This window comes from Bos taurus, chromosome 1 (genome assembly GCF_002263795.3).
Source record: "Bos taurus isolate L1 Dominette 01449 registration number 42190680 breed Hereford chromosome 1, ARS-UCD2.0, whole genome shotgun sequence".
In the NCBI taxonomy this organism is placed as follows: domain Eukaryota; kingdom Metazoa; phylum Chordata; class Mammalia; order Artiodactyla; family Bovidae; genus Bos; species Bos taurus.
Genome location: NC_037328.1, coordinates 152,612,178 through 152,637,291, shown reverse-complemented (window position 1 = coordinate 152,637,291; position 25,114 = coordinate 152,612,178). Strand labels below are relative to the sequence as shown.

At 37.9% G+C, this 25,114-nt stretch overlaps 1 protein-coding gene across 1 annotated transcript in view; it reads left to right on the top strand.

The window, feature by feature from the left end:
* HACL1 (2-hydroxyacyl-CoA lyase 1) overlaps window positions 1-25,114 on the top strand; it is a 38,755-nt gene that overhangs the window by 1,265 nt on the left and 12,376 nt on the right. The window contains 14 exon segments of the mRNA NM_001098949.1: window positions 2,191-2,231; window positions 3,430-3,511; window positions 4,993-5,064; window positions 5,997-6,074; window positions 6,886-6,980; window positions 8,506-8,618; window positions 10,005-10,140; window positions 14,892-14,997; window positions 16,503-16,586; window positions 17,499-17,600; window positions 20,774-20,928; window positions 21,914-22,072; window positions 22,969-23,076; window positions 23,974-24,160. Of these exon segments, the coding sequence (NP_001092419.1) occupies window positions 2,191-2,231; window positions 3,430-3,511; window positions 4,993-5,064; window positions 5,997-6,074; window positions 6,886-6,980; window positions 8,506-8,618; window positions 10,005-10,140; window positions 14,892-14,997; window positions 16,503-16,586; window positions 17,499-17,600; window positions 20,774-20,928; window positions 21,914-22,072; window positions 22,969-23,076; window positions 23,974-24,160 (1,518 nt within the window).

Sequence of the window (25,114 nt, the reverse complement as noted above, 5' to 3'; positions counted from 1 at the left end):
CGCACATCTGTATCCCCAGTTTATCCGTGGGGCCTGCCCATGATAGTACCTGCAACATGAATGGGGAAAGGTCACGTCTCAGGTTGTGTAGTAGGTGGCTCTGCAAGGTGACAGGCATCACAAAGGATAAAGCCATGACTGAACTCCAGAGATGTCCCAAGACCCAGGCCAGTGCTCATTCCACCTCATCACATTGCCACCGTTCTTAGAGGCTTATTTGGAAGCCCAAGAAAGGAAGTTAGGACGTTTTGTCTCCCCGTCTCATTTCTTCCTAAAGGGCATTTAGCATTTTCCCAGGTTATCTTTTGTGTTTAGCACCTTCCCCCTCTTTTATAATGAGCTGGAGTACAGTTTAAAAATAAAAACTAACCATATGAAGGCCATAAAGGAAATTTCAATACATCTCCAAGCAAGGATTGAAAATATACAGTATGTGTGACCAGACCATGTGGAAATAAACTGGAATTTAACAACAGGAAGATGGAAAATCCCCAAACATTTGAAAATTCAATGAATGGTAAATATTTGAAAAGATTAATTAAGATCAATAAACTTCACAGCAGATTGATTAAAAGAGAAAAAATATATAAATTACCAGTATCAAGGATGAAGAGGGAGATGTCACCATCAGCCTAACTAACCAGTGGGGTGAAGAAGAAATCCCAATGGAAAATGGAAAACATTTTGAATTTAATGATGATGAGAAAATGAGATCTCAAACATGTGAGCAACAGCTAAGCAGTTCTTAGAGGAAATAGTTTTAAATGAATCTCTTAGTAAAGAAGATCAAAAATCAGTGCCCTGAACATGCATTTTAAGAAGCTAGAAGAAGGAAACCAAAGTAAATCCATCAAAACCACTATGAGGTACCATTTCACGCCAGTCAGAATGGCTGCGATCCAAAAGTCTACATGCAATAAATGCTGGAGAGGGTGTGGAGAAAAGGGAACCCTCTTACACTGTTGGTGGGAATGCAAACTAGTACAGCCACTATGGAGAACAGTGTGGAGATTCCTTAAAAAACTGGAAATAGAACTGCCTTATGATCCAGCAATCCCACTGCTGGGCATACACACTGAGGAAGCCAGAATTGAAAGAGACACGTGTACCCCAATGTTCATCGCAGCACTGTTTATAATAGCCAGGACATGGAAGCAACCTAGATGTTCATCAGCAGATGAATGGATAAGAAAGCTGTGGTACATATACACAATGGAGTATTACTCAGCCATTAAAAAGAATACATTTGAATCAGTTCTAATGAGGTGGATGAAACTGGAGCCTATTATACAGAGTGAAGTAAGCCAGAAAGAAAAACACCAATACAGTATACTAACGCATATATATGGAATTTAGAAAGATGGTAACAATAACCCTGTATACGAGACAGCAAAAGAGACACTGATGTATAGAACAGTCTTTTGGATTCTGTGGGAGAGGGAGAGGGTGGGCTGATTTGGCAGAATGGCATTGAAATATGTATAATATCATATATGAAACGAATCGCCAGTCCAGGTTCGATGCACAATACTGGATGCTTGGGGCTGGTGCACTGGGACGACCCAGAGGGATGGTATGGGGAGGGAGGAGGGAGGAGGGTTCAGGATGGGGAACACATGTATACCTGTGGTGGATTCATTTGGCAAAACCAATACAATATTGTAAAGTTAAATAAAATTAAATTTTAAAAAAAAGTAAATCCAAACTGAAAGTAGTAAAATGATAAACATGAGAGTGGAAATCAGTGGAGGAGAGAACAAAGGAACAGTAGAGAAAAGCCACAAATCCAAAAATTATGTCTTTGAAAAGATCAATAGATTTGGTAAATCTCTAGCAAGACTGATAAAGAATAAAACATAAAAAGCACAAATTATCAATGTTAGGAATAAAAAATAGGGCATTCCTATTGATCCTGCAGATGTTTAAGCAATTATAAGATGATATTATGAATAAACTAGATGATATGGACAAATTCCTTGAAAAACTAAATATCAGATTTAGATACTTAAGTGATTATCTGAAAGGTACAGATAGAAGATTACTTGTTAAAATGAAAAATATTCCATTTTCCCCTTATTGAGAGTAAATTATTACATACATACTTTATACATGTATAATACTTATTACTTAACATGATTTAGTACTATAAAAGTTCCAAAATGCTTCAGTCCCAGTGTTTTTTCTTTGTAGGCTTGCTATGCTGCCTCTGCAGTTGGATATCTGACAGGCAGGTAAGCTCAAGTCTATGTTTTATTTCAGCTTCTTTTTTAAACTTGAGTTGTAATTAACATGTAGTATTAAATTAGTTGTAGGTGTCCAACATAGTGACTTGATATTATTATACATAATGAAATGGTAACTACAGTAAAACCAGCTCCCATCTGTTACCATACAAAGTTGTTATATACAGTGTTATTGACTGTGTTCCCTATGCTGTACATTTCATCCCAATGACTTAGTTATTTTATAGCTGGCAGTTTATATCTCTTAATCCCCTTCACCAATTTTATCCATTTCTCTACCCACCTTCCCTCTAGCAGCCACCAGTTTTTTCTCTGTGTCTATGAGTCTGTTTTGTTTGTTCATTGTTTTGTTTTTGAGAGTCCACATATAAGTGAAATCATATGGTATTTTATTTTCTCTGATTTATTTCACTAAGCATAATATCCTCCAAGTTTATCCATGTTGCCACAAAGATTTCATTCATAAGATTTCATTCTTTTTTATTGCTAATATTTTATTGTGTGTGTGTGTGTGTGTGTGTGTGTGTGTGTGTGTATAAATACCCAGGATGGAATTGCTGGATTGTATGATAGTTCTATTTTTAGTTTTTTGAGGAACCTCCACATTGTTTTTCATAGTGGCTGCACCAATTTAAAGGCTGTCTTAAATAGAGGTTGCTACTTTATAAATTGAAACTGGTAAGCTGAATTGTATGGAGATACCATTTTCTTCAGTGCTTTAAGCTTAGAAAGTCATCTAGGGTAAAGCATTCAAGTTCAACTTAAAAAACTGGAGCAGAACACTGCATTTCAGGATTACTTTCTGTCAAAGACCAATTTACATTATATATTTACTTGTTAAGAAATTTTTAAAAACCAGCTTTTTTTACATACAGAAGTACACTCAGTAGTCAAAAATTTGCTTCTGTATGCAATCACCTTGATTTAGCCCAAATATAGTAGCAAAATATGAAATTTAGTGAAATACAGTGTGAGGATGGTAAATACCTTATTTCTTGCAGGAAGACTGATATCTTTTTTAAAAAAACTAATTCAAAAATATTCTGATAATTGCTTTACAGCTGTAGTAAAGACCTATGTACCCTTCCTTTGAAGTCCAGGAAGATTATGTTCCACCCTAAAGCGGTATGAATCAAGTAGTACCTTTGACCTGCTTTTAATGTAGTCAATTCTGTTTTGGTTTCAGGCCAGGAGTCTGCCTTGTTGTTTCTGGCCCCGGTCTTGTCCACAGTTTGGGCGGTATGGCAAATGCAAACAAGAACTGTTGGTAATTAGATTCTTATTTTTTTTATTATTATTATTACTGAGTAATTAGATTAGTATTTAGTAATTAGATGAGTACCAGATTAGTACTGGTAATTAGATTATTATTATTATTATTACTGAGAACACTTTCCTGAAAATATCAACACATGATTTTATCCAGTGGAGAACCACTGCTCTGTGGTGGGAAGACGAGGGGTCATATGCTTGAGGAAATGACTTAGTGAAAAATTAAGAAGAGTGTTAGGAAGAAAATAAAAAAACATGGATAATTCTTTTACCTAGAGAAAAACACTTAATATTTGGGGATGAATATGTGTATATTCCATATCTATATATGTAAGTGAATGTGTGTGTAAGTCTCTTTAAGTGAAGAATTGTTTATTAAAGATCCCAGCTCAGTCTGCAAGAATGTATTTAATTTTTCACCTTGTCTTGCATAACCAGCAGGACAGTTGAAATTGTATTTATTGAGTTGGTATTATAAACAGATTAGTTGCTCTTGTCCTTAATCCTGGTTCTTAATCTCTGATTCTTTACCAGTACAATCATGTTAAAGGGGGCTGTGTCTTTGTCTTTTTCAATAATTTAATTTATATCTATTTGGTTTTGACTGTGTTGGGTCTTTGTTGCTGAGTGGGCTTCTCTCTAGTTGCGGTGGGTGGGCTTGTCATTGCACTGGCGTCTCTCGTTGGGAGGACAGGCTCTAGGGCACGTGGATTCAGCAGTTGCAGCACATCTGCTCAGTAGCTGGGGCTCCCAGGCTCTAGAGCACAGGCTCAGTGGTTGTGGCACACAGGCTTAGCTGCTCCGCTGCATGCAGGATCTTCCTAGATCAGAGATCACTCCTGCGTCTCCTGCATTGGCAGGAGGATTCTTTACCACTGAGCCACCAGGGAAGCCCAAGGGGGCTATATTCTGTTCAATTCATACAATGTTTAAATTTCCCATGGGAAGGGCATTATTTTCTTTCTTGCCATGTGTTTCTTTCAGGTCCTTCTTTGCTTTCTTCCTACACTTTCTTATCAACTTCAGTGTCTCATAATTTTTAAGTAACTTTAGCTTTGCTATCTTTTATTTCTCCCTGAGAATTTTATTGCTGAGGGATTTTTCTCATCATTCTGCCATTTCCAAATAGACTTAGTTAGGAAAGTGCAGGAAAAAAATGTTTCCTTCTCTTAATCTCGAGAATAATAGGAACAGCATAACAATTCATTTTATATCATCACCACCCAGAAGTTTTAGCATCAGTATCCAGAAGAGGCAGGGGAGAGAGGGGTATGGAGAAAAAATATTTACTATAAATTTCAGATTTTTCTGAAATTGAGGAAGTGTTTTCTCAGACCAAGATGTTTCCTAAATCTTTTTAAATTAACAGTTTTTTAAGAGAAAATGTAATTCTCTTTCTTCTTTTAACATTCACTGAGTGTTTTCTATTCTCTGGGCACTTGTTGTAATTCTCTTTTAAAAAATTAATATTTCAGGCCCGTTGATTGTGATTGGTGGTTCCTCTGAAAGAAGTCAGGAAACAATGGGAGCCTTCCAGGAGTTTCCTCAGGTACCCGTCTCTAAGATCTTCCCTCTGTAGTATAATTATACTCCATTAAGATTTATGGAGAAGAAATTAAAACTCCTATCTGCAAAATAAACACATAAAATAGAAATACCTGAGATAACTTAAAAGGTGATTTTCTTCAACTACAGGAAACTCTCAATGTGAATGTTAAGAAAGCTTAGGCTCTACCTAGCAATCTTCCAAGAAAGATAACCTTTTTGACAGAAATTTAAACTCAGAAAATAAGTTCTTTAAAGAATCAAGAAAATTCAGGAATAAAAATGATTTGGGACTTTCAGACTTTGAGGAAGAGAAAAGTTGAAAGGAAAAATAAGGAAAAATCCCGCTCACACCTGCGGGACTAAAACTACCAACTATTCCATAGATTTTATACCAAAAAGTACTAAGACAGACAGTTTCTATATAATGCTTCAAAGTACACTAAACAGTGAAAAATTAGCAGTACTGAATTTATGCCAAACAGCATAGCAACAAAACATATAACTGGAAAACTGGCAGAAATGTAAAAATAGATTATTATTATTATAATGAGATATAACAGATAAAGTTGTGTATCCCTGGATGTAGAATTTCTGGGTCCAAGGATATTCTTACTTACATTTTTAGGAGATATTGTCAACTTCTCTCCCCATTTATTTTCTCACCACGGTTTATGACTGTTATTACCTAACTTTTTCATTTTTGCCAATCTGAGAAATGAAAACGGTGTCTTGTTTTGATTTTCTTCCTGAACTATACCAAGGCAGATGTTTGATTGTGCTTTGCAGAGGCTTTTAAGAAACAATCCAGATAATGCATTTTTCTCCATCTTTCCTCTAAACATAATAGAATGTAGTGACTCAACATTTCGTCTTCTTTCAGAAGAGTAATGTGATACATGCGCTTATTTTAAGTGACTTTCTTTTCACGTATAGGTTGAAGCTTGTAGACTATATAGCAAGTTCTCTGCCCGGCCAAGTAGCATAGAAGCTATTCCATCTATTATCGAAAAGGTATAGTATTTAATTACAAGCTGTCTAGGTCCACTGGTTTTTCTCAGTTGTTTATACCTGTGTTACTTTTATTCTCAATAGAGACAAAAAAATTTGGAATATATCATGCAGTTAACAATGATATTGATAAATAGCTACATACATTTTAATATTCACTATCCTTAACTTACTGAAAGAACCACATAAAAGAAATTTTTTGGAAGGATTTTTTCCTGTACTTTAGTTTTTAATTTTTTAAATTATGGAAAAGTAGAAAGAAAGATAAAATGAAACCCTGAGTGCCTTTTCTCTTATACTTCTGTAAGATTATTTTTGAAAATTAGTACTAATGCATATAAGACCGTCTGTTAGTTGATTAAGCAGTGTATTAATAAATTGTGTGATTTTACATTTAAGCTGTTTCAAAAGCCATGTATTAATAGAAACCATCTGACACGTATTACAGCATCACAGTTTCTGAAATCTTTGTTAAATCATTAAGATTAGAAAGTAGGTGAAAGTACATGTTACAAAAACTTGGCAGGCAGAACCTAGTAGATAATTTCTAGGACTAAAGCGTAGTGAAAAATGAATTTTAAAGCCCTAAGTGAGTACTTTCTTATGTCTCCCCTTTGAAACAAAAATATAGAATCAATAGAGTGCATTTCAATTTTAATTAAAATTGCTTATTTCTAAGGATGTTGCATCAACTAAAGATGTCAAGAAAAATTAAAATAGTATTTATTTCACAATTTTAAATTATATTTGAGTAGGATGTGATAATGAGGATTGAGATTTTTTAAATTTTTTCTTCCGTTTGTAATGAACTTAGGCAGTGAGGAGCAGTATTTATGGTCGTCCAGGCGCTTGCTATGTCGACATACCTGCAGATTTTGTGAGCCTCCAGGTGAACGTGAGTTCTGTAAAGTAAGTAATAGTTAATCGGAGTTCTTTCTCAATTATGTTACCGTAGGCTTACCCTTCTAAAAGAATTTACCTAGCAGCTTATAAATTACAATTTTCACTTGTCTTAACTTTTGCAGATTTGGTGATTAAATTGAATCCTGGCCAAAGGGCTTAATTCTCTTAATTAAAATTGTATTATTTAAGAATTACCTTGGGGTTTAAATACTAAGTCAAATACTTGGAGCTTCCCAAAGTCATTTGAAATTATTCTTCCAGTAACCATAAAAATTTAATCCTCATATAGTGTGGTTATTTAGAGTCTTTATGGTTGATATAAATCAAGAGTTGAAATGACTATTGAAAAATTACTGTAACTCAGCATAAAAAATTTTAATCTGTCTCTGTGATTTAAAAATAGTTCAACACCAGATGTTACTATGATTTGCCAAGTCCCCTTATTCCGTACATAAGCACTGAGTGAACAATAAGTACAACAAACTGGTAAATAAGTCACCCGATAAGGTTGGCTACTTGGATTAATGCATCACCCTGAGTGCCGTTTAGCACATTTCTGCCGTCAGGGACTCGGTGGTCCTCCAGTTACTACTGAGATACAGCAGGCATTTCTGTTCACTCAGGATACCAAGTCTGGCTTCCATTTGGGAGTCAGTCAGAAAGGGTGTCGATTTCTTATAATTCCTGAACATGAAGATCAAAATAAGATTATTGGGTTTGCAATTTTTGTAAAGACTTGAATGTCCTTTTTTGGTATTATATTCCCAAGTTTTGTATAGTATGATGTTTATTGATTAGGGTAAATGAAATAAAACACTGAGGATTTGGTGTCTAGAAATAACTATGATCATTTTAATATTTCTTTTACTAATGCATATTGTGGTACTAAAATGTGGACTTAGTGAGTGGTAATATAGTGAGGTAGGTAAAGCATGGACTTTGGAGACAGAACAACTTACTTCAGCCTAGTTGCCACACACCATCCAGGGATCCTGGGCAAGTTACTTACTTTCTGAGGAGTTGTTTTTTTCCCCCTACAGTAATGAAATGGATGTAATGATAATACCTAATCTTATTATTTTGAAAATTAAATGAAAATACATGGCACATAGTATTAAATATTAGGATTTGTTTTATTATTTCAACCACAGTAACTACCACTTCATTGCAAAGTCATTAGCTCTGTTTTCCTGTTAATGAATTGCTTATTTGGCTATTAGATGATCTTAGGGAATAAATGTTGATTTATCAGATTTTATAGATATAATGGTTATATAGGAAAAAGTGTTTATCTTTTAGTTTTTAAATCTTGCTGCTATAATCTTCTTTAAAATGGCTTAGGAAGAAATGTATATGTGTGTTTATGTGTGTACAGGTGAAACAAATGTAAAATATTAGTAGTGGCCTCTACAGGGTGGGTATATGCAGTTTATTATACTATTTTTTCTACCTTTTTTTTGTATTTGATATTTTCATAATAAAAAAGTTTAAAATTTGGCATCCTTTAATTAACAGAGCTCTTTATTTCCAGGTATGTGGAGTGCTGTATGCCACCTCCTATTAGTATGGCAGAAACCTCTGCTGTACGCATGGCAGCATCTGTTATTAGGAATGCCAAGCAGCCCCTTGTCATCATTGGGAAAGGTAGCATTGAATGGAACTCTAAATCTTGCTAGGCTTTCAAAAGAATGCCGATTCTGTTTAGAACTTGTCCTCATTATTTGCTTCCCTGACGTATCAGACCATAAAGAATCTGCCTGCGATGCAGGTTCGATCCTTGAGTTGGGAAGGTTCCCTGGAGAAGGAAATGGCAACCCACTCCAGTATTCTTACCTGGAGAATCCCATGACAGAGGAGCCTGGTGGGTTACAGTCCATGGGGTCACAAGAGTCAGACATGACTCAGCGACAACAGCTGGTGGACAGACCTGATCATCAGTAAGTGTGATGTGTGTAGAGAACTGAGGTGGGTTCTCGGGAGATAGCAACAACGTTCTTGTTTGGTGATGTGGAAAACAATTCAGAAGAGATGATGCTGTAGCTGCCCAGTGGAAAAAGACATGGGTCGCTGGTCACGGAGTGAACACAGAGAACCCAGGTAGTCCAGGAAGAGGGAACCGAATGGACCAAGATATTGAGGCAAGAAGGAGAATACAAGGAAGTGTTCTGGATTTTTAAAAAAGTAAATATTTTTCATCCTGCATGGGTGAGAAAAGATTGTAATGTATTTTTATAGGGGTGAGCATTACACGAATCTGAATATACTACACCATTTGCTTGGATTCAGCAGAGAATTATAAATACTGGATGTGGAGTAATATTTACTAACTCTGAGGAAGAGCATAAAGTTAAATAGCTAAAATGACAGCCTTGGTAACATGAGAAACGAAATCATTTCTGTATCCAAACAAGGAGTTGTTTCTAGTGCCATTGAGAGTGTAAGACATGGTTATTCCTACAGGCACGTAACTATAAATAAACAAATGGTGTGACTGCCTCGGGGTTAGTCCTGTTGCAGTCACTGGATTATGGAACCTGCAAAGTGATCTACAGAGCTTTAGAAACTTAGGCTCCTTGTTAGAATTTCCATACATAGACTAGGCCTGGTTGGCTGGTGGTGGGGAGCAATGTGTGAGGTTGCTTTTACCTGTCAGAGCAAGGTCTTTGCTTTCCCACCTGCACCTCCCAGTCTATGTGTGTTCAGGTAATTGTTAGTGGTAGTAATTCAGGAGGAACAGCATAGAACCGACAATTAAGAACAAGAAGAGTGGAAGGTGCAACTTTTGTTTGTGGGTAGACATACTTCAGAATAATTGATACTATTACTTGGCCAGGGGGAGGGAGGAATTAGAACTACTGCCTTCTTAAACATTTTAAAATACCAAAGATAAAAAACTGTAAGTCACCGTTTGTTTCGAGTTTAAGCCCTGAGCAGGAGAATCTTTGAGAAGTTCTGAAAGCAATCTCACATGAACTCTTGTAAGTGTCTGGAGCTTAACTGCCTTGTCCAGTACATTTGGATTCGTTGTAGGTGCTGCTTATGCCCACGCAGAGGAGAGCATCAGGAAGCTGGTGGAGCAGTGTAAATTGCCGTTTCTGCCCACCCCCATGGGAAAGGGTGTTATCCGTGACAACCATCCAAACTGTGTAGCTGCTGCCAGATCCAGGTATGGGGCAACTCCAGATTTTAAATACAATAGCTTGGCAGATTTCAGGCTCATTTAAATTAGTTTGTGACTTGAATGAATCTAGTAGAAGTTCTGAAAGAATCACGTATTTTTAAGCATACCTGTTTCTTTTTACTTTTCAGCACTTTTAATGCTGTTCTGTATCTTCTGACCCTCGTAATTTCAAATGAGAAATCTGTAGTCATTTGAATCTCTGTTCGCCTATATGTAACACTATCTTGTTTTTCTGTGGCTGCGTTCAGAATTTTTTTTTTTTTGTCTTTGGTTCTCAGCAGTTTGATTATGATGTGTTTGGACACATTTTTTTTTAAATTTATCCTCTTTGAGATTTTCTAATCTTCTTAAATCTATGCATTGATATCTTCACCAAATTTGAAAAGTTTTGACCATTATTTCTTCAAATATGTTTTTCGGCACCAGTCTTTTTTTCTGGAGTAACACAAGATCGTTGATATTGTCCCAGAGGTCCCTGAATAAGTGTTTCATTCTTTTTAATCCTTTTATCTTTTTTATATTTCCTCTTTCTCTGCTGAGAACTTTAAAAAGTTATTTATTTATTTATTCATTCATTCACTGATTTGTTTTTGGCTGTTCTGGGTCTTTGTTGCTGCACACAGGCTTTTCTCTAGTTCCAAACCAGCCGGGGTTACTGTGGAGTCCAGGCAGTGTGGCTTGCAGGCTTCAGGAGGTGAGGTGTTTGGGCTGAGTAGTTGTGGGGCACGGCTTAGTTCCATGGCATGTGAAATCTTCCCACACCAGGGATTGAACCCGTGTCTCCTGCATTGGCACGTGGGTTCTTAACCACGGGACCTCCAGGAAAGTCCTCTCTGCAGAGAACTTTTATCTTCCCACTTATTTGAAAAGTATTTTTGTCTACCTTATGGAACATAGTCATAATAGCTGATTCAAAATACGTTTACTAATTCTAACATCTGGGTCATCAGTACAATTGGTGTCTATTCCTTATATTTTCTTCTGAAATTGGTTATCTTTTGTGTGTGTGTGTGTTGAGTAGTTTTTGACTGTATCCTAGAATTTTGAATACTATGTTGTGAGATTCTAGATCATATAGAAATCCTCTGTAGAAGGTTGATTTTGTTTATTTGTTTAACAGGCAGTTCACTCGGTTGCTTTCAGACTGCAGGTCCTATCTCACTCACTGTGGGCATAGTCCCAGGGTCGGTTAATCTCCAAGCTTCTGCTGTTCTCCTTTGAGGCTGCCCAATCGTGCCCAGCCCAGGGGTGAGCCGCAGCCCCCATTCTGGATGTGAACATGCTAGTTCCTATCCAGAACAAGGGATTTCCTTTCTCTCTTAGGACACAGCCCAAACCCTACTCCCATTTCCCAGAATCCCTGTTCCTTCCCCTTGCTGATACCTTATAGTACCATACAACAGGTGCTGCCTTTGAAGCAATGTAGCAGAAAAAAAAAAAAAAGATGTTAAAAAAAAGGGACATGCCCCCATACTTTCCACACCACAGGGGCCTCTTTTCCTAGTTCCTCTTGCCTGAAAAATGAAGTTTCTCTTGGGAATTTAGCTGCTTAGGACTGTGGTCCAGTGGTTAATGAGACTGTGTACTTCCAAGCAGGAGGCGTGGGTTTGATCCCTCATGGGGGAAGGTTGTGCATGCTGTGCGGTGTGGCTGAAGAAAAGAGGCAAAAAGACTTACTGCAGTGCTACTGTGCTGCACTCAGAGCACAGTTGGGAAAGAGACATAGAGAAAAAGAAAATTACAGAGCTTTTCCTCCATGCTTTCAGGCATCGCAGGCCCCTTTTCCTGATTTTCTGGCCAAAACACACTTTCTGATAGACCACTTTTTTTTAAATTTCTTTATTTTGAAATATTATAAATATACAAATGAGAGAGTAATTTAGTGAACACTATGTAACCACCGGGAGATTGCCGGGAGAAATACCAATAACCTCAGATATGCAGATGACACCACCCTTATGGCAGAAAGTGAAGAAGAACTAAAAAGCCTCTTGATGAAAGTGAAAGTGGAGAGTGAAAAAGTTGGCTTAAAGCTCAACATTCAGAAAACGAAGATCATGGCATCCGGTCCCATCACTTCATGGGAAATAGATGGGGAAACGGGAAACAAATCACTGCAGATGGTGACTGCAGCCTTGAAATTAAAAGACGCTTACTCCTTGGAAGGAAAGTTATGACCAACCTAGATAGCATATTCAAAAGCAGAGACATTACTTTGCCAACAAAGGTCCATCTAGTCAAGGCTATAGTTTTTCCTGTATGGTTTTCCTATGGATGTGAGAGTTGGACTGTGAAGAAGACTGAGCGCTGAAGAATTGATGGTTTTGAACTGTGGTATTGGAGAAGACTCTTGAGAGTCCCTTGGACTGCAAGGAGATCCAACCAGTCCATTCTGAAGGAGATCAGCCCTGGGATTTCTTTGGAAGGAATGATGCTAAAGCTGAAAGTCCAGTACTTTGGCCACCTCATGCGAAGAGTTGACTCATTGGAAAAGACTCTGATGCTGGGAGGGATTGGGGGCAAGAGGAGAAGGGGACGACAGAGGATGAGATGGCTGGATGGCATCACTGACTCGATGGATGTGAGTCTGAGTGAACTCCGGGAGTTGGTGATGGACAGGGAGGCCTAGCGTGCTGCGATTCATGGGGTCGCAAAGAGTCGGACACAACTGAGCGACTGATCTGATCTGATCTGATGTAACCACCACTCCACTTCATCTAATATCAAATATGTTGTTGCTTAAGGTTATTTCTGAGAAACAAAATATGACAGATTTGTTTGTAGTCCCCGCATGTCTTACCTGATCCCATCCATTTCTTCCTCCCTCTCCACAGTTCACCGTTGTGCTACACTTGGTAATTTTCATGTTGTTATGCACACACTCAGTTAGCTTTGAGGATTTTTAAAATGTAATGTTTGCTGTTCAGCCTTTAATGTTACTCATTTAATGCTATTTTAATAGGCTCATAACTGTCCCTTTTTTTCATAATAGTATACATTGTATGGGCTTCCCTGGTCGCTCAAACGGTAAAGAATCTGCCCATAATGCTGGAGACCCAGGTTTGATCCTGGGTTGGGAAGATCCCCTAGAGAAGGGAATGGCAATCCATTTCAGTACTCTTGCCTGGAAAATTCCATGCACAGAAGAGCCTGGTGGGCTACAGTCCATGAGGTCACAAGGAGTCCAACATTACTGAGTGACTAACACTCATACATTGAACAGGAGCCAAATTAATTATTACACTGTTTTCTTAAAATATACTTTAACTTGGGTTGAACTGAAATTTATCTTCATTCTTGTTGAATTTTAAGAAGGTAATATTAATGACATTAATAATGTAGAAAAGATTGTAAGGGGCTATAAATAATTGTATCAAGAATTTTATGGGCTTTGGAGTATCTATAAGCAAATCTATCTCTCCATTTCCAGTTTTTATGTGTTTGTTAAATTGGACCACAGGACCAAAGCAGTGTATAAGGATAGTTTTTTTGACCATATAGTTAAAATAATAGCTAAATTTCTGTGAAAAATAGCATAAACCACTACAGAAAACAAAAGCAAAAGATCCTCTTTGGGCAAAAGATAAGAAAAAAGGGAAACAGTCAAGAAGTAGAAAGAACAAAACCTATGGCAATTATGATAATAAAAATTATCCTGCAAAAAGGCAGAGACTTTGAATTGGATCAATAATAATGATGGTTATATGTATCATTAGAGCCACAGCTAAAAATGATACAATGTAAAAACAAGCAAAGATGTATGAGGTAAACAAAAGGGAAGCAAGAGTTGATAGCTCTGTTACTATCAGAGTGGATATCAAAGTAAAAATAAAAAGCAAGTTACACTGACAAAAATATTAGGATATTAATATGTAAAACTTACAAATACACTTGGTGTAATATTTTTTGAAAGCAGTTTGGAAAAGTGAATCAATCATCGTAAAAATACCTGCTTCTAGGAATCAATACGAAGTGGTCAAATAAAGATATACAACCCAGACTATTAATAGCAAAGAAAATATTTAGCAGTTGAGAAGAGCTGAAATAAATTTGTGTCCAACAAAATGTGTATCTTTTAAAATTTGTATTTAAGAATAACTTAATAAGAAAGGAAAGCATATGGTAAGCAAAAGTGCATGAGACAGTATTTAGTATATAAGCTCAACTATTTAAAAATATACATGCGTAGAAAAAAAAGTGAAAGTAAAAGTCGCTCGGTCGAGTCCTGCTCTAGTCCATGGCATTCTCCAGGCCAGAACACTGGAGTGGGGAGCCTTTCCCTTCTCCAGGGGATCTTCCCAACCCAGGGATGGAACCCAGGTCTCCCGCATTGCAGGCAGATTAAAGACTAATGAAAATATGCCAGGATATTAATAATAGTTTATAAGTTGATAGTAATATTGGGTAATTTAGGCTTTTTCCTTATACTTTCCTGTTTTTTCTTGATTATCTACAGTAGACTTGTATAATTTTTCTAATGATGAAAAAGTAATAAATGCTATATAGTATGGTAGTATTTTCTGCTTATGTCAACTTTTAGATTACCATTTAAATAGGATGACTTCATAAATTATTTCAGTTTGAAAGATCGAATTTACCATTTAAGCCCATTCTGAAGAGCAGGGCAAACTCCAAATTATTTAGACTTTTCCAAATACTTTAGAAATTAATTTTAGAATAATTCAAATAAGAATGTAGATATACTTTTTGTTATATCAGATTTTTCTTTTTAATAGGGCTTTGCAATTTGCTGATGTAATTGTTTTACTCGGTGCCAGATTAAATTGGATTTTGCATTTTGGACTGCCTCCAAGGTATCAGCCAGATGTGAAGTTTATCCAGGTACTCAAAGAAGAGAGACTTAAAGTCAAAGCTATGTGTCCTTCATTGTTCTCTCAGCATTACCAGCTCTGCTTTCTTCTTGACTTTTATAATGAACAGTTTCTCTTTTTACTTAGGTAGAATTTTATAAATTGTCTAGCATAATTACAGGTACCAAAGTGAGCTGCCTTTTCAAGCCTGTGAAACATGTTTCACTTTGCTTCTAACCAGAAAACCTTTCAAAATCAAGTTTTAAATAGTTTGAAAAGCACAATTTGCTTCTTCTTTAGAGTTAAAGGTAGACAAAAGAGTTTCAAGTAGGAGGTAAATTAGAACAAAACATTCAGCACTATTAGGAATTGAGTAGTTTCTTTAGATTCCCAAACTTTCAAACACCCTTTGGTTAGAAACCTCTAAACAGTGGTGCAACTATGTCATTAATCAATGTTTAGAATAAGCTTTTTATCTTTATAAACCCATTTCCCTACTGGTAGAAAAACCAGTACTAGTGCGTGTACAAACCTGCTTGCCCTGCATAGATTGTGTAAAGTAAAGACCTTGCTACAATGCTGTCTTCTCCGTTTACCTTTTACTTCCTAAGTCAACTTCTAGCATTGAAAACTAAAGCCACAGACAAGCAAGACCTGGGTTGTACTGGAAGATGCTGCCACCTCTTGATTACAGAATAGAGTCCATCCTGAGTTACTTCTCAGGAAGCTGTCTTCACTGACCCACGGCCATCCAGAAATGGAGCAGAATTCTGAGTAAATAGGGCATAGTCGTGCTTTTCCTGGATTGTTGTTCAGCCGCTCAGTCATGTCTGACTCTCTTTGACTCCACTGGAGTGCAGCGCACCAGGCTTCCCTGTCCTTCACTATCTCCTGGAATCTGCTCAAACTCGTGTGCATTGAGTTGGTAATGCCATCCAACCATCTCATCCTCTGTCACCCCCTTCTCCTGCCCTCAGCCTTTCCCAACCTTTTCCAATGAGTGGCTCTCAAAATGTGGTTCCCGGACCAGCAATTTCAGCACCACTGGGAAGTCTGTTAGGAATGCACATTTTGGGGCCCCACGCTAGACCTCTTGAGAGAAGAAACTGAGGTGGATTCTTGCAGTCTCTGGTTTAACAGGCCTACCAGGTTGTTCTGATACATGTTCAAATTTGAGAACTCCTGCTCTGAATAGGAATTCTAGTGTAATTAAGTATTCAAAACTTTTATTAAGTATTCAAAACTTATTATTCAAACCTATAATTGATCAACTCAAATGTATTCCTATGAGTATAGTGGAATAATACCGAAATTCTACAGAGTAGATTTTAAAATGAGAGAAGTTAGTGAGGTTTCTGTACTAGCCATGATCCTCATAGAGTTCATGGATTATTACTTTTATTAAGGAACTTCTTGAATATCAAATCTTAATCATATGCTTATGTGTAACATGCACAGTCCATTTATTCAGTCTTGATTCTTTAATTATTTTTAAGAATAAACATGGCTTGTTCTTTAGTCTTGTCTCTTTTTTAGGTTGATATCTGTGCAGAAGAATTGGGGAATAATGTAAGGCCTGCTGTGACCTTGCTTGGAGACGTAAATGCTGTCACTAAACAGGTGAGAGCTTTCGCCCAGGTTCTAGTTTATGTGGCTTGGTCTCAACTGAAGTCAGTTCTTGGGAATGTTTCACTTGGTAACAGGTCTTTTAATATATAAAATAAAATTTATGATAGAAAGCTATTCTTAAATATAACTATAGAACTTAATAAATCCAACTCCTTATATATAGATCATTTGTATGTGAGTAAGTTAAGCATTTTTTAAATGAGTGACAATTTAAAGGCATTTGTTTGGCAAACTGACCCAGCTATCTGAAAGATTATTACACAGCTTCCAGAGGAACTGAACTTACAGCCAAGAAATGACTTTACCTACTGGAAAAAATTCTCACTTAGTGTTTCTTTTGGCAATAAAGATATTTTTACTCTTCAAGCTGTTACCAGTGACTTATCCAGATTCTTATTATTTGCATATAATTTATACATTTCACTGTGATAGGAGATAAGATATAGCACATTTATCACTTGACTTTGGATATAAATTAGTGTCATAATCATCGTTACACAAAATTAGGGTGTGATCCCAACCACATATTAAAACACACTCCGGAGCATTTGACCTGTATCATGGGAATCCCTGGGTATTAGGGCTCTGAACCTTCTTGCCCAGGTTCTTTGATTTTCCTTCTAGTGTCAAACGGAGAGGACTGTGAACGCCCCTGCCTGTGATGTGTGCTTGGGGCATCACTTCTGTTTTGTCTTATGGGATCCCAGCTTCTGGCAGAGGTTTTCTGTGGTACCTGTTCATCTTCCATCAGTCGTTTACTGCCAAGAGGAAAAACAGAACATGAGTGGTGTGAAGGGTAGGCTAGTGTAGCTGTGTTGTCTTCTTTAGAAGAGACTTTTATGCTAATATGGTTTAAGCTTATTTTGAAAAAGGAAAGAAAAAAATTTCTTTTTTTTTTTTTAGCTTTTAGAACAATTTGATAAAACACCATGGCAGTATCCTCCTGAGAGTGAGTGGTGGAAAGTTCTGAGAGAAAAAATGAAGAGCAATGAAGCTTTATCCAAGGTAATACGGGACCCACTGAAATTCAAGAATGCTGCGGGTCCGCGGTTGTTAGTTCTGTCATAGCATGCATACATGTGCATCCCTAAAATCACTGTGCATAAGATACACACACACATTCATGTATGTATTATGATAAATACAGCACCTGAGTTTCTTGTGAAAGTGCCACTGGAAGGGTTACCGGTTGTGAGTTACCGCGAAGTGGTGGAAAGTGGGGATCTGACACTGGGCAGAGCGCTAAGAGTCAGTGTGGATGGCTGGGGCTCCTTAGCCTCAGTTTGACCTTGGTACCAAGTCACAGGAGATCTTTTGGAACCTTAAATGCTGGGGCATGTTTTTCTGCCTTTAAGGTGTAAGTTCTTTAAGGCATTCATTTAAATAAGTGTTTCATCAAAATTGAAAATTTGATCTAATGTATAGCCACCTTTTTCTTTTTTTTATTTCAATTTTATTAAGGTATAAAATTATAAAGTAAAGTACATCATGGTACTTTGGTATATATCATGGTACTTTGGTATACATGCACACTGTGAAAGAATTCTCCCTATCTAGTTAATTAACACATCCATCCCCTCACTTTTATGTTACCTTACGGTATGTTATGCTGCTGTGTTCTGTTCTGTTATGTCATTGAGACCATTTGTAGCCTTCTTTTTCAATTGAAATTTTTGTATCACTGCTGGAAATTCTTTCGCAACTTCCTCATCTGTCCTCAGGGCTTTACCTGGTAGCTGAATGCTTTGGAAATTGTAGTAATGTATGAAATTACCAAACCATCCACTCTTAGCCCAAAAACGTACCACTTCTGCAGGATTCTTCAGTTTCTATTTAAAGTCTTTACTTACGGATAGTGTTTTCTCTTTGATGGTGGGAAAGGTTGTTCCTGATTATTCCCCCCACTGTTCTATGTCTTCCTCTGCATCTTGGTTCAGCTGGGTGCAGTTTTCTGTGTTTGGGTACTGTTTCTAACTGATAGAATCATGCATAAGCAAATATGAAATTCCAGCTATATTCACTGTTCCCTAATATATCAATTGTCTTGGAATAAATTTGCATTTTCCAAACAAGTAGGGTTGATTATATATGATTCTTTCTTTGGAATTTTAATCAGTGTCTGTTTCTTCTATCAAGAGCCAGTCACACTTCTTTTTCCCGAATGATATTGTGATTAATTCCTTCTTTTCTGTAGGAATCGCCTTGGTTTAAGATGGAAGGATCTTCCCTGTCTTCTCTGGTGCAGGAGTACAGGAGGGTCCCTCATCCGTCTTGGGTATAATCTCCAGCAAATGAAAGTGGTCCAGGTGAAGAAGCAGTACTGGGACCAGATGGGGCTCTGCTGCTGATAATCTTAAAGGCATTTGGCCAGACAAGGCCCTTGACCTTGACCCTCGGGAGTAGTGGGTGAAGCACAGCCCCTTTCCAGTGCTGTGTGTAGGGAAGGACTAGACTTTCAGATTTTCTAAAACCCGAACTTCATTTTTTATTTTTAGTATAAGGCCATATTTTATATGAAAATCTTCTAGAATAAAATTTTCACTTTTTTCCTAAGGCAGTGTTTTCCTGAAAGTGCTCAAATAAGACTTTAGTTTTGCTTAACCTAGTGTTTTTAGCTGTCTTTACTATGGCACGTCTCGGTCTTTAATATGCTACTGTGCACTGTGGATCTTCAGGAAGAGATTATTTCTTGGCTTATTTGATTGTGTCTCAAGTTGGAGCTGGAACCTGTTTTGCTTGGTCTATTCTCTCGGACTGTATACAAGTCAGATAGCTTCTCAGAGTGGTTGTCTGATGGCCATTTGGGAATTTCATAGCTTACATTAGGTTGGTGAAAAAGTAATTGCGGTTTTGGACTGTTACATTTTAAATCATTATAACTAGGCTCGAACATATCTTTATTAATCAAAATAGGACCCGTTACAATTAACACATTTTTGCCAACAAGAAATAAGATTGTTTATGCCTGTAGCATGAAAATCCATGCTTTGGGATTCAGTGAACTCTTGGAAAGCATTTTCTACCTCCTGTTGGTTATGGAAGCATTTTCCCTGTGAAAAGTTGTCAAGATGCTTGACGATGTGGTAGTCGGTTGGCAGGAAGTCAGGTGAACGTAGCAGGTGAAGCAAAACTTCAGCCCGTGGGCTGTGTGGCATGTGGTCGGGTGGTGTCGTGCAGAAGAATTAGGCCCGTTCTGTTGATCAGTACCAGCGGCGGGTGTTGGAGTTTTCAGTGCATCTCATCGATTTGCTGAGCATACTTCTCAGATGTAATGGTTTCACTGGGATTCAGAAAGCTGTAGTAGATCAGATGGGCAGCAGACCACCAGACAGTGACCATGACCTTTTTTTGTTGCAAGTTTGGTTTTGGGAAGAGTTTTGGAGTTTCTTCTCAGTCCAGCCACTGAGCTGGTCATCGCCAGCTGTCATGTAAAATCTACTTTTTGTCTCACGTCACAGTCCAATCAAAAAAGGGTTTGTTGTTGTTGCATAGAATAAGAAAGGACAACACTTGAAAATGACAATTTTTTTGATTTTTGGTCACCTCATGAGGCACCCACTTAGGTTTTTTGCCTTTCCAATTTGCTTCAAGTGCCAAACGACTGTAGAACGGTCGACATTGAGCTTTGGACAACTTCTCAGGTAAGGGATCAGCTTACAGTCAGCTTCAGTGATTACTCTCCGTTGGTCACTGTCAGCTTCTGATGGCTGGCTGCTGCACTCCTCATCGTCAAGGCTCTTGTCTCCTTCGCAAAACTTTCTGCACCACCACTGCAGCGTACACTTGTTAGCATCTCCTGGGCCAAACGCGTTGACGTTGTGAGTTTTCTCTGCTGCTTTATGACCCATTTTGAACTCGAATAAGAAAATTGCTCGGACTTGCTTTTTGTCTTAACATCATTTGCCTAGTCTAAAATAAATATAAAATAAACAGCAAGTAATGTCATAAGCAGAACAGCACAAAGTGAGAAACGCACATGAAAATGATGTGTAACAAAACCATGTTTATTTAAGGGTGCATTCCAGTGTTGAACAGCAAAGCTCAGCAGTACAGAACCACGGTTACTTTTGCACCAACCTAAATAGTTGTTGCAAATCAGTTTGAAAGTAGCTTATTGATGATTTTTATTCTCATTGTGTCCTAATCTAATTTGATTATATTTCCTTCTAATGTTTTAGGAATTAGCTTCCAAAAAATCTCTGCCTATGAACTATTACACAGTATTCTACCATGTTCAAGAACAACTACCCAGAGAGTGTTTTGTGGTGAGTGAAGGAGCAAATACTATGGATATTGGACGTACTGTGCTTCAAAACTACCTTCCTCGCCACAGGTAAGGCTTCCAAGAAAGGAATTATAATGAAATAATGTGTTCAATTAGAAATGACAAAAAGCAAATTAATAAAAACATTTGAAAATTCTATGTGTCCATAAGGACATACTTCATAAATATATTTTTAGTAAAGGTTTTGGAGCACTTCTGTGCTTGGTATGAGACTGACGAGCTGCCTGTTGCACTAAAGAGGCAACTTAAAAAAACACTTGCTCCTTAGAAGTAAAGCTATGACAAACCTATAGCATATTAAAAAGCAGAGACATCACTTTGTCACCAAAGATGTGTATAGTCAAAGCTGTGGTTTTTCTCGTGAGAGTTGGACCATAAAGAAGGCTGAGTGCCAAAAAATTGATGCTTTCAAATTGTGGTGCTGGAGAAGACTCTGAGAGTCTCTTGGACTGCAAGGAGATCAAACCAGTCAATCTTAGGGGAATTCAACCCTGCATATTCATTGGAAGGACTGATGCTGAAGCTGAAGCTCCAGTACTTTGGCCACCTGATGTGAAGAACCAACTTACTGGAAAAGACACTGCTGCTGGGAAAGGTTGAAGGCAAAAGGAGAAGGGACTGGCAGAGGATAAGATGGTTAGATAGCATCACTAACTTGATGGACATGAATTTGAACAAACTCTGGAAAATAGTATAGAACAGAGGAGCCCGGCATTCTGCAGTCCATAGGGTCAAACTCGACTTAGCGACTGAACAGCAATGCTTGGTGTGCCCTGAGGTCATGTGATAATTTGTGTACTCAGTGTTCTGAGGATATATTCACAGTCTTCCAAGCAATCATAGGTGATTTTTCCCATTCATTCTGCTTATCCGCAACAAATTAGTTTCTCACAGTCTTAAAACTTAATAATAAGGAGGATGTTTTTATTGTTCTTTATTGTTCCACGAGCCATGTGGATATGACTAGATTTGTGCCAACCCCACCATCTGTGATATGCCCAGAGAGTTTCATTTTAGCTCTGTTCCCCAACAGACTTGATGCTGGTACTTTTGGAACAATGGGAGTCGGTTTGGGATTTGCCATTGCAGCTGCTATAGTGGCTAAAGATAGAAACCCAGGGCAGCGGGTCATCTGTGTGGAAGGAGACAGTGCATTTGGATTTTCTGGCATGGAAGTAGAAACCATCTGCAGGTAAAAAAGCATCCTGAATCAGGGTATTTCTTTCTCTGAAATATGAAAAATTATACCCAAGACCCACTTGCCTAATGCAAAACAGGGGAGTAGTTTTTAGGTCACTGAAAAAAGTTCTGGTCTGAAAAACTCTTGATTTCTTTGGGGAGATAGCACAGCTTGGTGGTTAAGAGCACAGCCTCTGGGTCAGATGGCCTGGATTATTTAAATGCTGGCTGTTCCACTAGGACCCAAAATAAGTCTCTTAACCAAATTTCAGTCTCCTCTAAAACAGGAATAGGAGTCGTACTAGTTTCTACCTTAAACGACAGTTGTGAGGAACAGTTGAAGTAATCTAGGTGCTTCAGGGGGTGGATTAAATATGGAAGGTTTCATTCTTGTTAGCACCCAGATCTGTGAAAACCAAGGTTCAGAAAAACTCAGTGATTTGTCCAAGGTACACAGCTGCATAGTGGTAGGACCAGTCTGCCAACCACTAACCTTTCACTCTTTCTACCGCTCCATGATATTTCTGTTAATAATTTGATAATCTTTATTAGGGTTTCCCTGATAGCTCAGAGTGTAAAGAGTCTGTCTGCAGTGCAAGAGACTGGGGTTCCATCCCCGGGTCAGAAAGATCCCCTGGAGAAGGGCATGGCAGCCCACTCCAGTCTTCTTGCCTGGAAAATCCCATGGACAGAGGAGCCCGGCAGGCTACAGTCCATGGAGTCGCAAAAAGTCAGACACAACTGAGCGACTTTCACTAGGATAACAAATGCTTAATTTTTAGTCTTATCCTAATACTACAAAAAAGCTTATGGAAAACTATCCATTTTCAAGTTAAAATTTTAATCCAATGAAAAGAAATTGCTTTCGAATGGAAAATTATTTCCTTTATATTTTGCTTTCAATTTTAGGTACAACTTGCCAATTGTACTTTTGGTGGTGAATAATAATGGAATTTATCAAGGTTTTGATACAGATAGTTGGAAGGAAATGTTAAAATTTGGAGATGCTACTACAGTGTAAGTAACCCAGAATAACATATATTTACTTTTCTCATCGAGTTTAATCTGTTTAAAAAGTGTGCTGTACCGGAATGTGCCTGCGTGGTGTAAGTATTGCTTCTTTCCATGGCTGGCTGCTCTACAGGGCAGGAGTTCTGTCTGCATGGTTCCTTTTCATACAACCATCCTTGATTGGCACTTCAATGAGCAGTTTATGATCAGGGAGCCACTGAAGTCTCAGGTGAATGAGTTTGATGTCTAAGCCTTGTTAACAAAAAACTTATTGCAAAATGCCCCTAGTCCTACTATTCCTACTGTACAATATAGGGATATAGATGTTTACATATTATTCATGATACAGAGGTCTTCCTTTTACCACGCTAAATTTTGGTCATCTGATGCCACAGTCACCCTGAGACAGTACTGTGGCTGGCCGTGGGATGTGAGAGATGTGAATCTGGCAGCAGGGCATGGGTATGTTTCTTAAGCCTTGCTGACTTTGTCGTTTTGTTGTGATTTGCGGTTTTGTAGTAATCACTCCTTTTTTCTTCTTTTTTATGAGAAGAACGATTCATAATAATTGATGGTATAGCTTACACTGTCCATCAAGGTAGCTACTAGCCACATATGGCTGTTTAAGTTTAAATTAAAAATTCAGTTTCTCTTTTTAATCAGTCACATTTAAAGTGCTCAGAGCAGCAGGTCACTAGTAGCTACTGTTTTGGACAAAACAGATATAAAAATTTCCATCATCATAGAAAGTTCATTAGACATTGTCACATAGACAATAAAAAATGTATGGAAAGTTTAATTTACAGGCATCTCAGTTTACATATGCCTTTCAGTTTAGCTGAAATTTTCCCACAAATTATTTCAGACAAATTATTTTCTATTGACTATGACCTTCTTTTTCAGGGCCCCTCCAATGTGTCTTCTGCCTCACTCACATTATGAGCACGTCATGACTGCATTTGGAGGCAAAGGGTATTTTGTACAAACACCAGAAGAACTCCAGAAATCCCTGAGGCAGAGCCTGGCAGACACAACTAATCCCTCCCTTATCAACATCATGATTGAGCCACAAGGCACACGGAAAGCCCAGGTAAAGGCAATTGCTAAGCAGAAGGCATCTCTCAACCCACCCCCAAAAGTATCTACCAAATAGAACACCCTCTCATTTACAGAGTTCTGTGTAAACCATTTCTTTTTTTTTTTTTTTTGTAAACCATTTCTGAGTTTGTCACTGTCATCTGTTTGTTCAATGAGTATTTGTTAAGATAGGTATTAGATGTGCTATGTCAGGTGCTAAGAATAGCTTAGTGAGCAAAGCTAGGCTCAGTTCTCACCTCGTGGAGTTTATTGTCCAGTCAGAAAGTACAGTCCGTCACCTCTCAACTAGAATGTATCACAGTAAAGTGAGGCAATTCCTCTGAAGGAAAGAAACCCAGTTCTGAATAAACATAAAACAAAGGAATCCAAGAAGTTGTGGAGGAAAGGGAACCTTCCTGCCCTATTGATGGGGGTGTAAAGTGGTGCAGCCACTGTGGGAAATAGTATGGAAGTTCCTCAGAAAAGTAAAAACAGAGTTGCCATATGATCCAGCAGTCCTGCTCCTGGACATGTATCTGATGCAAACCATAATTTGAAAAGATACATGCACCCAAGTGTTCACTGCAGGAGTAATGAAGACATGGAAGCAACCTAAATGTCCATCAAGAGATTAATAGATAAAAATGTAGTACCTGTATACAATGAAATATTACTCAGCAGTAAAAGGAACAAAATTATGCCGTTTGCAGCAACATGGGTGGGCCTAGAGATTATCGTATTAAGTGAAGTAAGTCAGAAAGAGAAAGACAAATACTGTCTGGTATCATTTGTAGGTGGAATCTAAAGTTTGACACAGATGAACTTACCTGTGAAACAGAAGCAGACTGATACAGAGAACAGATTTGTGGTTGCCACGGGGGAGGGCGAGAGGGAAGGGATGGATTGGGAGTCTAGGATCAGCAGGTGCCAACTATTATATATAAAAGGGGTAGGCAACAGAGTCCTA